Raw genomic sequence first — 15040 nt, 5'->3', positions numbered from 1 at the left:
CAGCATGGCATTGGTTTTGGCCAGCCATTTTCCATCATGACCCTTTCTCATGTTTCCATCCCACTCAGAAGATGTCTCTTTAGTTGTGTGCATTTTTTAAAATAAAGATGAAATATTTGATGCAGACATATTTTTTAGTAGGAAGCAGATTTGGTTCTGTATTTCACACCACCTCTCTCATCTTACCTAATAGGTTTTTACAGAGCCAATTATGGTACATAATGATATTGTAGCCAGCAAGCATGAAAAGAAAGATAGCTCCTGCTTCACACAATATTCAGGTCTGAAAAGAATTTGTATTGATTATGCACCACTGAATAGGAAAACTCAAGGGGTGATTTGTGTTTATAATTCATATTGTTTTATTCCAACTGTTTTTTCTTTCATAGTCAGAGAACCACAGATTTGTGAGCATGAACATCTGACCTTAACATCTTATCTTAACCACCCTCAATAAAACAGTGGTTCACTAAAACCATGGCAACATAAAATAAACATTGCTTGTTTGTCTTAAATTGTGTCTATGAAATTGTCTAGTCCAGGCTTTGGCCAACAGAGAGTTTGCATTGATGCAGTGAAAAAAATGCAGAGATCAGGCACAAAGGATATGTGGACAAAGCTGGGCATTCACAACAGTGACATGCCTGTATTTATGGTGCGTTTTGACCTAGTCACAGTGAAGGAAATCCATGTAAGTATCCTTACAGTCAACCAGATTTTAGAGGACCTGATCCTGAAACACCAGGAAACAGCCCAGTTTTTCCCAGACCTCAGCTGGAGCTGCAGCAGCCAAAATTCACCATGGCATGTAAATCAGAGGCAGCATAAACTCAGGGAGTGCCTCAGAAAGTCTGGGAGCCTGATGGACTTGTGTGATACCTGGCAGCTGCCAGGAAATGTGGAATTACTTTATACTTTCAGGTATCTTTGAAATAGGAAATCTTTGAAATGTGTCTTTTATGAGACCTCTGTGTAGCAGACATAAGATTACCTCTCTAATGGTGGCACATGTAGTTCTATTGTGAAAGTCAGACAAAGCAGGCAAATGACACCAAACTATGGAAGATAAATACTATAAGCAGCTGTAATAGAACAATCACAAGCAATTTTAGAAATGAAGAGCACTAAAAGGAAAGGGGTAAGTCAGAGGATGCACACAGGGAAAATGCAAAACTGTGTATCATTTTCCGTCCTGTTATCTCCCATAATGTCTTTGTTCTTGAGTTCCCCAAACACATTTTGGGAAAAAAGAAAGATAATAAATTATGGTTTTCCTATGATGAAAGGTTGGAGAATAATAACATTATAAGAGTTAAAGAAAGGAGGAATAAAAATAACATGAATTTTGGCAATAGTTTCTAATTTATTGTGTAAGTTTTCTAAAAAGTCCCACAGCTTTGCACTGTAATATGTCCCCAGGTAACTTTATTCATTGATTTTTGCAGTTTCATAAGCAACAGGAGACACTGTGATCTTGACTTTGCTTCAGTAATTGAACAGGAGAGAGGAACAGTTAGTGAAATATATTTATTTATGCACTATTCCTCAATCTTCTGTCTGCTCTTTCATGTTTTTTTCTCCTTTTGGTCATTATGCACAGTAGAGTTAACCTAGAGAGTTTGCATCATCAAGAGCATTTCAGAACTATAATGCATCACTAATAATGACACTGCCTATGTCTCTAGGTCGTAAGGGCTCTGCAGAACTAACCATCCGATACTCCACGCTACATTTGAAGAGATAATATTGTTCCTGTTGAAGGTTATTCTGCTGCCAAGACAAGTTCTAGGGAGGATAGGAGAGGAGAGGTGGCATCTTCATTCTGGCTGGTATCTTTATTTTGGCTGGCATCTTTACTATTGAATTACAATGGGCACTACATTTTTGAAAAGCTGTGGAAAGAGAGAATTTACAACCTCTATAGCAAACTCCTGAATCAATGATAGCTCTGACACAGGCAGTTTCTGTCTTTAGAAACGTTTAGTAAACACTGTATTTCTATGAACACATTTTTAACAATAGAGGTAGGACTTAATTCTTATTTTTCTGTGTTATGAAATCTAACCCTTGTTTGACTTGCTTATGTAGAGTACATTTTTGTTGTTCATCTATATCACATTGACTGAAGAGGCTAGAAAGATTGACTTCCCTAATTTCCTGGCATACTTGAAAGTGAAAAATCATTAAATCAGAAACAATAGGTATGAACCCTGCAGCCAGAGCCACGGCATCTTTGTCCAAGGTCAGCTACTACATCAAATGCAATGTAGGGAAGTCTCCTCTTGGAAACAAAATGGCATTTCATACAGTTATTGAATCCACAACGGAGGTTTGAGAACTATTCTGATGGGATTTTTAGGTTGATATTCTTGACTTTGGAATAATAAACTTGTAGCTAACAACAGAAATTATTCCTTCTTCTCTTACGTGACAACACACATAGGTATCTTTAAACCTTAATGTAAACCCATGATTTTTCTGTGGCTGTGGAACCCTCCTCTCCAGCCATCAGCTCCCTCTGCAGACACTGGGGAGAAGTATATGCTGCAGTGAGCCTGTGTTTATGGCAGCATTCCATAATGAGATCTATAGGAATCATACATTCCTGCTAGAGGTACAACCTAGATTCAAAACTATCTGTGCCTGGTGGTATTCTGCCTTGATCCCATGGCATAGTGTGGATGGAACGATTAAAGATCAGGGACAGGCATAGGTTTGTAACGTCATGAAAGGCAGGCAGGCAGGCAGTGAACAGGGAAAGCATATTCACTGTTTCATACAATCCCAGCACTAGAGACAGCAGGCTTGAAGCAATAAAAGGGTGTACTTTTTGACAGCACTCTAAATCACTCCCTGTTCCTGGCTGTTGTTGAGATCAGAAGTATCAGTGGGCTCCAGAGAGGACTAGACAGGTCTGTTGATGTCTGAGAAATAGGATGATTAGGGTGCAAACTCTAGCAAAGTAAATTTTTGCTAGGTGCTAGAAAGATATACCAAGGGGAGGATCCCAATTTAAATATCCTTTTTCTCAGTCCGTCACTAACAACAAATGTTGAAGACATTGCACAGAGCTAAACTTCCTATTTCTAATCCTCTGTGAGACTTCTTATGTTCTTAGGTACAACTGACTTCTGGAGATGAATAGATCCTTTTCTTGCATGTTTAAGATTAGGTCTTCATCAGAGACTGATGATTACTTTATCCAAAATTCTATTCCAAAGGTGCATGGTGACTTTGATACTTTTTCTAATACTAGTTCATGGATCATAAACCACAAAAATAGTGTCTATATGCTAATAATCACCTGTTGAAAATGAAGCTGTAGTTAACCTACATGGCTCTCTTTGTAAAGAAGGCCTAAAGGAAAGTAAAACAGGATTTTTATCCATTTCAGCTAGTGGAACTCTGTCCATGGATACACCACAGTATGGGAAGCGACACTCTCATAGTATGCTCAGTGAGCAGAAAACTACAGGGACAAGCAACCCACTTCTCTACATTGCCAGCATTCTCCTGGGCTCCTGTTAAATTGTTAACACAAAGGAGGTTTCTCTGCTTGTTCAGAGCGAGTCACTGAAGCTCTTTAAAATGCCGAATTACTCCATAGGTACATGTGTGCTGTAGGCTTTAGTAGGATTTATACCACTGTATTAGAAGTGAACACTGAAATATGGATGACTTTAAATTAATTCATCTTTTCTTTTTTTTTTTTTTTTCTAAGACTCTAATAGTAACACCTAAAATGTGTTCTGTGTACCAAAAATAAATAGCTGCCTTTTTGTTGGAGCATATGTTTGACCAAAAGGAGAGCTGGGTAGGATGACCCTGAAAACAGTGACATTTGCTATTTTTCTTTCAGAAAACATAGCTTACCCTGTCCACGTGAGCTATTTTAAAGCCCACGCAGGCACAAGCTGCCTTGGCATCACAGTAGCAATAAGAAAATGGTGTTACAGTGTTTGGCTTGCACAAACTTCCTACATTACCTAAAAATAACTAAGTAGCACATTTGGGAACTATTACGCAGGAGGTGCCTGCACAAGCTTATCGTGTGCATAATATGTTTCCTGGGTGTGTGTATACTTCTCATATGTCTTCCTGAAAATGTAGCCTTCCTGGGAGCAATTTTGAAGGATTTTCAGGATTTTTTTTGCCTTTGCTAAGATCTGTAAAAGCCTTCCAGTCACTGTGTGCAGCAGAACGGTGTGATGTCCATGTGATGCTCAGCAGCAGAAAATAGCAGGCTGTGCTCCTTCAGTCCTCCAGCAGCTCTTCCCCTTGGTGATGCACCATGACCAAACCATGGCAGTTTAGCAACAACAGGGGAAAAATTGCCAATTCCTCCCAGCAACTGACTCTAATAGGGCAACATGTCAGCATGTGTCTGACTGGAAAAGAAACCCATCTGGTAGGTGATGCTAAAATGTTGCTCATTTGGTTCAGAAAGCTTTTCTCTCTCTCTCTCTCTCTTTTTTTTTTTTTTTCCCCACAAAGATTCAAGATGTGTTACAATAAGCAGGGCTGGATAACACGAAATAATTGCTTCTAGGTGAAAAATGGAAGAGCTTACTGAGGGTTATTAAGTCCTAACTGCCCACTCAGACTTCATTTTCCTCCACCTCCATAGTCATGGGCTGAGACAGTTGGCTGAGTTATAAGGGCCAAAGAGAATACAGTGGCTAATTTTTAGGTTACGTCTAGTTTATGTAAGTCTGGTTAATCAATTCTCAATTCAATTTCCTTCCTTCCTTGCTTCCTTGCTTCCTTCCTTCCTCCCTCCCTTCCTTCCTTCCTCCCTCCCTTCCTTTTCTTTTCCCTTTTTTTTTCTTTTTCTTTTTCTTTTGTTCTCCAGGTCATATCACAGAAGTAAACAGCTTAAGTGGATGTCTCAATCCTGCAATCTTTACTTTTGCAAAAGTCCTTTTGTAACTGAGGAAATAAAAGGAGGAGGAACACACACCAGAAAATGTCCTTTTTCATGAGAAAAGCAAGTGAGCAAAATAAAGTAACATAAACAGGAAAGGAAAAGGATCTATCTCCACAGTCTCGTGAGTACAAACATCTCACCTTTATAAGAAGTTTTTCCTTTGTATTTGTGACATACTGTTTACAGCTTCCCCTTTCCAGAGTGCACAGAGAAAACTGGGAAGGTGAGTTGAGATCAACCCCTCCTTTTCTGGAGACTGGAGAACATGTTTGCACTCAGCATCATGGAATCTTACATTTTACATGAGGACTGGACTTATGGTCTTCCAACAGCTGCAAATCCACCTCATTTCCATAATAGCTCCTACACTGCAGAGCTCTTATTTTTCAACTCTATTATTTATCTATGGAGAAAAGAGACTGCTTACTCAAATTGTCTTCATCCTCCATGGTGGCTGGGCCAGGACTCAGGTACTTGAAGGGTGCTATGAAGGTTGATAGTATGCTTAGTTTTTCTAGAAGAAAACAGAAGAAAAGATACATATAAAATCAGTACTCAGTCAATGCATTCAGTTCTACTTCACAGTTTTACTGAGGTCAAAACATCTTGGCAAGTCTGTTTCTTTTTTAAAATTTTTTTCTGACTCTACAATCCCACCAAAATTCACTCAGTTTCGATGAATTTATTACAGCTGGCACACACAAATGCCAAACACACATTTCTCCTGGTTTCTGGCCCCATGTAATGTTCCTTGGCTGCACTTCCCAGCAGTAGTGCCTGAGCACTGCAGAGTGCAGGATGCTTGAACTGGTCCAGCTGGGAACAGGGGAGGTAGTCAGCCCTGGGAGAAGGGACATGAGAACTGCTCTAACGGATGAGACCATCAGCTCCAATGCATGAAACCATCAACTCCTCTTGCTTTCTCTCCCTGATGGAAATTGAAGCAGAAGTCTTAGAGAAAGCTCAAGGGTTGATGGTACAAGAGACTACAATGGCTCCTAAATCTATAAATTGTTGATATGATTTTTGGAAACCCTTATAGTGTGCACAGGAAGCTATTATTCATACAATAAGAACACTATTTGAAATCCCTCTTGTGCATATTCATATTAAGTGCTGTTCCTTTTAACAGCAGTTTCTGTTTATCCTGCAGATAGTAGATGGCAGAAACATTTACTTCCATGTGCCACGATCAGAATCTGCATAAGATGCCAGGACAGATTCAGCAAAATGAGAACTGATACTGATTTATACTAGCTTAAAATTTGGCTAAGGATTTATCTATAGGGAAATGCTGAAGTTAACACAAACACTAGAAACAGAGATTTAAATGTTTTATTTCCTTTGATAACTAGTTTATTTATCTGGACCTTTACTTTGTTTAGGCTGAATTCCTCTTGACAAACTATGGGGACCTTACTGGGGACCAATATTAACAGAATTCTACCTGACAGAAGAAACAAAACCACACCTTACAAAGGTGATCCACAGCTTTGAAGAGCTCAGTTGCTTTCCTAAAGTACTCGTCTGCTTAGAGAGCCTCAACTATGGCTGAGGAAATAGGTAGTTGAGGCTCACCTATTTCTTCAGGTGGAAATGCTCTGCATCCTGCACATTGTGAACAATACTGGCCTTTCATCCTGTGGCAGAAGCATCAAAACCAGACCAAAAATATATTCTTTCCAGTGACCCAGCAAAAAATATTTCTATGTGGACTTCCTTTATTAGTGAGAAAATATTTCTCTGAATTTCCTTAAACTACCTCTCTGCTAAACTACCACAGGTCTGGAAGATATTCCAGCTGAAGAGCTTTTAAACTTTTTCAGCAGCACATCTGTTAGCTTTTTGGCCTGATTCTTCCTACATTTGCAAATAATCCTTGCTCTTGTTAAAGACTGTTATCGGAAGCCATCAGAAATGACTGCATATGTTTGCCCTTAGCTGGGTAACACTACAGCTCAACTCTATTACGGGAATTCAGAGTAAAAGCTGACTGCTCTTTGTTAAGTAAATACAATGAGCAGAATAAAAGATTGCCTGAAGAAAACCTTTTTCCGTCCAGAAACCTTTCAGCCCAGACTAATATATAATTAGAGCACAAATTAGCCTCCTTCAATTGCAATTTCATTAAGGGATTGCAGTGATGTCAGGAACCAAAAGAATGAAGCTATTTATGAATGTTATAGCCAAAAGATTTTCCTAAGTGAATCCTTTGACACTTTTTTGCTAAGGCATTACTCACTGAGAAATGTGATGTCTCTGTATGACACCATCTCACTGCTTGTGAGACTGTTGGGTTGTGATCACAATAAAAGCTGGTGTTCACTCCTGACTTTCCCAAATGGTTTCTTTGATTAAAGTGAAAAGAGCGTAGGCTTTTGGGACCTAATCCAAAAAAACTACATTTGGTAAGGGGAATGCTTCAGATGAGAGACATAGGATCAGGGCAGCCCTTGGCTTCAGCACCAGCAATGACTGTTGTGTCTGGATACTGAGATGCAGTGAGCTGAAGTATGTGTACTCCACCTGGGCCTGAGTGCCAACAGCTGTCATATCTTCAGAACTAACCCTCACGACACTGGATGTCGCACACAAACCTAAATCTTCTTTGCTGAGAAGATACTCTCACTTCTCATAGAGAGTTAACTCATTAGCCAAACAATGAGGACATGTGCTTTCTTGCTGCAATGACTAATGCTTACTTCTGTCACCAATCAAAAAGCAAGCCCATGTAATTTTATACTATATTATTACTAGTTAAATAAATATTTTATGATTTAGTTTTGTGCAATTGATAGGCGAAATTTACTATGTGGATTTAAAATTTATCAATTTAATTTTCCTTTTGCCTTAAGGGATTGTTTAGCCATCTTAAGCTATTGTTATTACTGTTTCTCATCTGCTCCCAAAGACCTTGCTGGTACCTTTGCTTTGTGTGGCAGAGAAACAGGATGTAAAATTTGCTGCACGCTTAGAGCAGCAATGGATGGGTTTGTGTCAACCAAACTCAGGCAGGTCCTAAAAACAGGATATCCTTCCATCAATACAGATAATAAAGATTGTAGTTCAATATTTCAATCCATTGATTGAGCAATGGAAGATTTTGTGTGTGTCTGGAAGGAGGAGAAAGGCAGGATTTTGAGTGAGCTATGTAAAAAGAGAAAAGCTGTAGTTTACACGTTGCACAGATGAATCATTGAGCCTATGGAGGAGGAGAAGATAAATGACAGGGTAATTAAATGTACATGTTTACAGGGAAATAATATGGCTAGGTATAAAACTATTGGTATGATTGTGCACTTCCATCTTTTGCATGTTATTGCCTATTGTCATACAGACCATGGAGCACTATTTTTACTTTATTATCAATGGTGAAATTCAGCGTTAATTTAGTTTACCTTTTCAGAACAAGATAGGAGAGTTGTGTATTCACACTTTATGGTTCCTGTGTATGTTAATGCCCATCACAATTAGCCTTATTTGCTTAGCAGTTTGATAAAATCTTATGAATAAGAATAAAGGACAAGTTTAGATTAAAAAAAGACATTCAGAAAAATATCATTAAAGCTTCCTTTCTTCTCTCACTCTCTTCTCCTTCCATGATTTTTTTTTTTTCCAAAAAGAAGCAGTGACAGGTAGCCCAAAATTAGAGCAGCTATTTTTACTTTATAATTGTAAATGTTCTCTGTATTTGTTTTAGAGGAAGTTATTTTCCAAGGCTAGGAGAGAGGGTTTAAGAGAAGAAAGCAAGACATTTCAAACCCTCTTTTCTGCAGAAAGGCAGAATACATAACCCTACATTTATGAGAACCAATACAGGAAGATATTATTGCTTGCATTACAGTTGTACCAGAAGCCTCTGATGGTATGAAGAAGAGATTTCGTGAGGGCTTACATGGACAAAAAGGAAGCTTTGTTTACAATGGAAATTGAGAGACAAAGAGCAGATATATAGGAATTTATTTCTAGCCACCCTGAAACACTAACGCAGGATGATAGCATCATATTTTGTAGTGCATTCACTATAAAAACAGCCTTCCAAGTGGAAATCTGCTCCAGTACTCTAAGCACAAAAATCACCATTTCTCCTGAGAAGAAACCTCACTCTCCTGTTTTGGAACGGAAAAGGATTTTGGTTCACTCTTCTTAAGGATATATTTTCCAGCAATAGCAAATAGTTAAAAAAAAATCATGAACACTGTTTTGACAGTAGCCATATAAATAACTTAAACAAATAATAAAACCCCATGGGCCAAGATATGTTTTGGATGAAATACAGAAAATTATTTAGTTCGAATGATTCAGCAAAGCCTGATATATAAGGCAGGCAGCCAAGTTTCCACTAAAATCTGTTCTTTTTGTGAAGTTGCTCTTGCCCTGGAGATGTAGTCAGAAGGCTGGTCACAGGTCCTGTAAATACACTTTTATTGTGAAGACAAGAATACACATATACAGCTATAAACAGCATTCATGCCCTTCATACCTGTCAGTATTTAAAGGGCACCAGATAATACGGCTTGATCATCAACTCCACGGAAGTTCTTTCACTCTCAATCACCAGAATAAAAGCAATAGAAACAGCAGGAGCTCAACACTTTTAAAAATCAGCCCTTATAGATGTTGGACAAATTGTTTAGCTTTAAGAAGAGCAGGCTGAGTGGGGTCATAACAGCAGCCTGCAAGCACATAAAAAGCTGCTGGATAGAAGAAAGGAGCAAACTGTATTCCATGTGCATTAACACAACTAGAAGTAATGGACTTAAATTGCACCAAGGAAAATTCACTTTAGGCACTAAAAAACCCCTTCCTAACTCTAAGGATAGAGCAGTGCTGGGATGGCTTGTCTGGTTGGGAGGTTGAGGAGCTGTTGATGCTGAAGGGCTGTAGGGAAATGGTTTGGCATCTGCAGGGGGTTACACTTGTCCTTGGGCCCATTCCTTGTACTCTCCTATCCCTATGGACCTCGGTAGAAAAACTTGTCCTAACCATGAGATCCCGCAGCAGGTTCTAGTTCTTGGAAACTTGGAAAACCAGTAGTGTCTGCTAATATTGGCTAATCTCTAAGCAGAAGTTCGTGGCATGCTCTTTTGCTTGGCAGCTAATGAGAATTATTAATAATTGTTTTTTAAAAATGCAACCTCCAAAACCAAGAAGGATTAGACAGATGCAAACCAGTGGCTTACCAGATCAGTGTTAACAATATTTTACTGAATTTGTTTCGTTCTCATGTTCAAATTCATTACCATAAGCTACTTTACTTGTCAGAGGTTTCTTCAAAAGTATTCTTTTAAAAACACAATGTGGGCATTATAAACCAGTCCTAAGTAATTCGTTTGGTTTGTGTGGAGTATGAAATTACTCAGGAAGGGACAAATGTGATGCAATAGTGTAAACTCAGCTGCAAGACCTCATGGAAAAAACATTTTTTTTTTTTATTTCTCTAAAACAACTGTTGCAGCTACTTGGATAGTTACATTTTTACAGTTGTGTTAGCCTTGATTTATTTTGAAAGAGGGGGGATACAGGGAGAAGAGAGCCTGCACACCAGGAGATGATTCTTTATCTTCCTTCTCATATCTTAGTCAGTTCAGGCTTGGGCTGACAGTGACTGACAGGATGAAGCGATTCTTAACGCAGAAGAAAAATATGTCAAATTTGTGGGGAAACTAACAATGTCTTTAAACCACGGCACTTACTGAGAAGGGCTCACAGCCTTCTAAATTATGGCTTGTACAGCCACCATGCTGCATCATTTAGTTTAAGCAGCCAGTTTCTATATAGGGATTTACTGGTGTGGTGTCAGAATCAGCCTTTACAGCTGAATTTGACAACCAGCTGTTGAGTCACGGATGTCTGAGTGTACAGGGCTTCAGCAGCATTGCCCAAGTGCTTTTTGCTTCACAGGCAAGTAGGAAGGTCCTGTGTGATTCTTTTTTACACCCACACTGACAAAGCTGTGCTGGAGTGCCTGTGAATTGCCACCACAGTACCAGCGGGGCTGGGAGGACAGTCTGTCCATCTACTCCTGCCATATTTAAGTTGGAAGTGTGCCTGCCCTAAACCCCTTCAGAGGACTGATGTTTCTGTGCAGACACAGAAGCAACTTTGATACAGCTGTGTGCTTCTGCAGCAGCTCCAGTTTGGTGTCTTGCATGGGTAAGTTCAAGCCTGCATAAATTTGCAAGGGGCTGTTGGCACATACCCATTCCTCCTTGATTTCTGCTTTTTCCTCTCAGCCCTACACTGTGAGGCCTGAAGGTGAACTTTGCTGTCACCATGGACCCTTGAGAGCTGTCAGTCAATGCAACCTGAACAGCACATCTGGCTGAGCAGCCCGGGGTAGGAAAAAGAGACTGTGGACTGGAGGATATGAAAGGGTTAAAATATGTGGGACTGTTCCTGTCTGCAGCTCTGCTGCTTGGCGCCCCTGAGAGTGTGGCCTTCAAGGTGGGCAGTTACCAAAGGTCTGCTTTTTGTAATTGGTTTTCAATCCAAGGCATTTGCAGTGATATCCCACCCTGGCCCATGTGGGAACAATAGGGAAAGCTTTTCTTGGAGGTAGCAGAGGAATACGTGGAGAGAAAAAAACCTCCTGGTTAAATATGATTTTTGACTGGAACATTTTTCTTAAAAGCAGGGAGAAAAGGTAACATTCAGATTAAGGGATTTAGGTTTTTATAAGGAAAAATGTACTCAGCATTACTGGTTTTGTTCTCTGCTTCAGCAAAGACCTGAAATAAAGACATAAAATATCAGAGCACAATTTTTTTAGCCTGATAACCAGAAGGGAAGAAAAAATCAGGGAACATTTGGATAGTCAGCATTTCAGGCAAAGGTTTTCAGCTGCACGAAGCAGGTTGTGCCTTGAGTTAGAAGTCAGAGGTGTGAACCTGGAGCCATGAAATCTTCCTCTGAAACAGGGCAACAAGCTGTTCAGTACGATGCAGCACCCAGGCGCAAAAACACCTGCCCCTCTGCCTTGCCTGAAAGTTGAACGTGGTCTGCCAAGTGCAGGGGGCTTCTGTAAATAGATCTACTTGCTGCCTTTATAATTTATTTATCTAGTTCTTGGGGCACAGAATACCTTTCTGCTCTTTTCTTGTTCAGTGCTTAGCAAAATGGGATCTGTGTCCAAGATGAGAACTCTGAAATGCAATTATATTAAGTAGCAATAACAGTTTATGGTATTACGATACTGCAGAGAACATTGAATGTGAAACATCAGTTAGCTCAGGGGCCTGGCAGCTGGACTAATCCTTTGTGCATCCTGTGCATTCCAGCTGTTTGCTGACCCAGAACTGCTACCCTGGGAAAGCTTTGGAGAAGCTATGTGAAATGTTTTACCAGTGCCAACCCAGCCCCTAACAGGCAGCGGCAGGTTCATGCCCTGTGCTCTGCCTGCTCTGCAGACCTGTGTCCCACCAGCACCTCCACTCATGGCTGCACTCATTTACTCTGAGGCCAAAGCAACTTTGGTTTATCACTGAGAAAGCAGAAAGGATCAGCATAAAAGCCATGCATGTGATTTGTACGGGTTCGTCCAATATGGTCTGAGATGAATGGGAATGTGTCTAATTGATTGCATTACTCATTGGGACATTATTTCTTTCTACAGTGGTATGTCCTGCAGCTCTCTTCTCCTGCATTTTCAGAATGCAGTTGATGGGGTTTAGCTGCAGATTCACCCTATGAATGTAAATAGGCGTTTGCATAGACAAACCTCAGGGGCTGTACTTCAGCACTCCCCAACAGCACACTCCAAGCACCTTCACCATGAAAGACCATTTACAGAATGAAACGTGTTGTAAAATATTGGTTTCTTATTACTTCCAGTAAAGAGCAAAGTAAGTAAAAAAACAAGGTGGTTGATGGTTTTTTTATAAGAAAGGCATTGTGTATGTGTGTTGTTCTCTATTAGATTCCATGGAAATCAATTTGAAATCCAGTTCAACCTAGTAAAATTAGATCTAAAACTATTTAATTTTGTTGCAAGAGTGTTTCTCTCTCCTGATGCCTCGCTTGAGGAAACATGGAGATAAAAACTCTTGAGTTATTATCACTTTATGTGCATCGGTCTGCCTGTGGAGTGTACTATATTATGTATTTCTAAGTGATCTGGCTGTGGCTTGGAGATGGCAGTTTAAAAATCACATCTTTGCAAACTTCTTATGCTATTTGAACATTCATTTTGGAAATATTTTTATTTTGCATTCTATAAACTATGACAGGGTGTTATTTCCTATTTTTACCCTCATTTTTTAGGATGTCATCATTTTAGAAAACAGGAGAAGCACAGAGAATAAATTGCATAAAACCCATCAGTTCTCAATGTGTGCTGAATGGAGATGCAATGGAAAGCATAAAGATTCCCAGTGGATTTTTTAAGCATACAATAAACCTTTGTGATTAACTATGACTATTTGATTGTATGCCAAACAGTATTACCAAAGAGCAAAACTCTTCAGTCATATGGGTAACTAGTTTGGCCATGATTAAGGTGAATAGACTAGTTTCTCATTATCCTGTGTCTACATACAACTCTGCACTACTTAAGGAGACTTTGTTAAGGTGAGGTGGAAAAATTATATGAAAATTCTCTATTTGGGTTAAGAGAAGTTTGCCTATTACTAATTTAAACCTGTCAAATAAATTATGATTATGTGAAACATGAGTGGTCTCTGCCAGAGTAAGAGCACCAAAGCTAGTAATGGTATTCAAAAGAATGCCTGGAGCTGGTGAAGCTGAAGGCTGGGGAGGCAAAGTGGTTGCCTTTGCAGGCAGTAGGACTCTGCATGCAGAAGGACAGAGAGGATACAAAGCTTTGTGCTGCACTACCTGATTTTGAAATGGTTTGTCACCTTCTGAAACCAGCAGTCCAGTCAGGTACATAAATTGTAAGGTGGGGCTGAGCTGTTAAAACCAAACTTCAGTTTTCCAAACTCTGACTCCAAGTTCAGCCACCATCTGCTGTAAGAAAGACTGAACAACCCTAGGAGGGACTGATTTCATCAGCATGAACATGTACAAATAAATGCCTCCTGAGATAAGTACAATAAATGACTCCCAGAAGATGCCTACTGATTTTACTTCGGACCTGGATGATTGATTTAGACTCAAAAACCTAACTTGTGGATGTCCAAAGTTAGGAGACATGATTTCTACCCTACCTTGCCAGGAAATCTTGATCTGTGTTCTGATGAGTGTTACCACTGCCTGTGGCTGGATTATATGGTGCAGTGGGAAATGTCCTGCTTTCCTGAGCAATGTAGCCTCAGAAAGAAGGTTCTAGTGTTGACACATTTTTTTGAGAGTTTCAGTCCTTGATCTTAACAGAGCTTTGGGTAATGAACAGAATGATGTGTTACTTCAAGAGGGATCAAGTCTCCTTTATGCTCACAGAGCTCCCACTGAAGGCACTCAAAGAACTGCAAACACTGGGACTTGCTACATGGGGAAACTGAAGAAGATGTTTGTGTAGATGCAGTGTGGATGAACAACTAAGTATTCATTTTATACCTTGTAAGATGATAGTTTCACTGTAAAGTTTGGATCACCTAACATGGGCATAACAATGTGCTTTACCTCAACATGAAAAGCTCTTTTAGTTCTTTTAAGATTCCATTTTCCAACCTGCAATAACGCCCGTGAAGGCACATGCAGATATAGCTGCCCATCTTCTTTCCAAACTGACTATGAGACCAATGTGAAACAGCCCCAGCTGAGGGCAGACACTGCCTGTCAGCACTGCCGTTTGACACTGTAACTCCCTCCTTCCCAAACTGAACACCTGCTTAAACATTAGGAAATGAATGGCCTGCATCAGAAAGGTCTAGTCAGCAATTAGTGGCGAAAGGCTTTTTAAGATCTGTTCTTTGTTCATCTACTGTAAGAAGCCAAGTATGACCTCTCTCTCTTGTACTGCCATAATAATAATGCATATTTAACCTGAATCCTGCCCTAATTTATCCTTGGTAACATGAGGCAGTCTTGTGTTAAACAACCTGTCTGTGAGCAGAAAGTTAAAGACACCACCATTATAATTTAGGGGTGCTCTGAGATGCATGTGCTTACTGAGAGCAAAAATTAGCTCCAGGTGATATAAGAGGGCTGAGA

At 39.7% G+C, this 15040-nt stretch overlaps 1 protein-coding gene across 1 annotated transcript in view; it reads right to left on the bottom strand.

The window, feature by feature from the left end:
• ADARB2 (adenosine deaminase RNA specific B2 (inactive)) overlaps positions 1–11205 on the bottom strand; it is a 114227-nt gene extending 103022 nt beyond the window's left edge. The window contains exons 1-2 of the mRNA XM_029961904.1: positions 11130–11205; positions 5355–5441 (exon numbers count right to left, since the gene is read on the bottom strand). Coding sequence (XP_029817764.1) covers positions 5355–5441; positions 11130–11205 — 163 coding nt within the window. The remainder of the gene's footprint in view (positions 1–5354; positions 5442–11129) is intronic.
• Positions 11206–15040: the final 3835 nt, after the last annotated feature.

The sequence above is a fragment of the Manacus vitellinus genome, unplaced genomic scaffold, assembly GCF_001715985.3.
Source record: "Manacus vitellinus isolate BGI_N305 unplaced genomic scaffold, ASM171598v3 scaffold_3_pilon, whole genome shotgun sequence".
NCBI lineage: Eukaryota > Metazoa > Chordata > Aves > Passeriformes > Pipridae > Manacus > Manacus vitellinus.
This window is presented reverse-complemented; position numbering and strand designations above follow the sequence as displayed.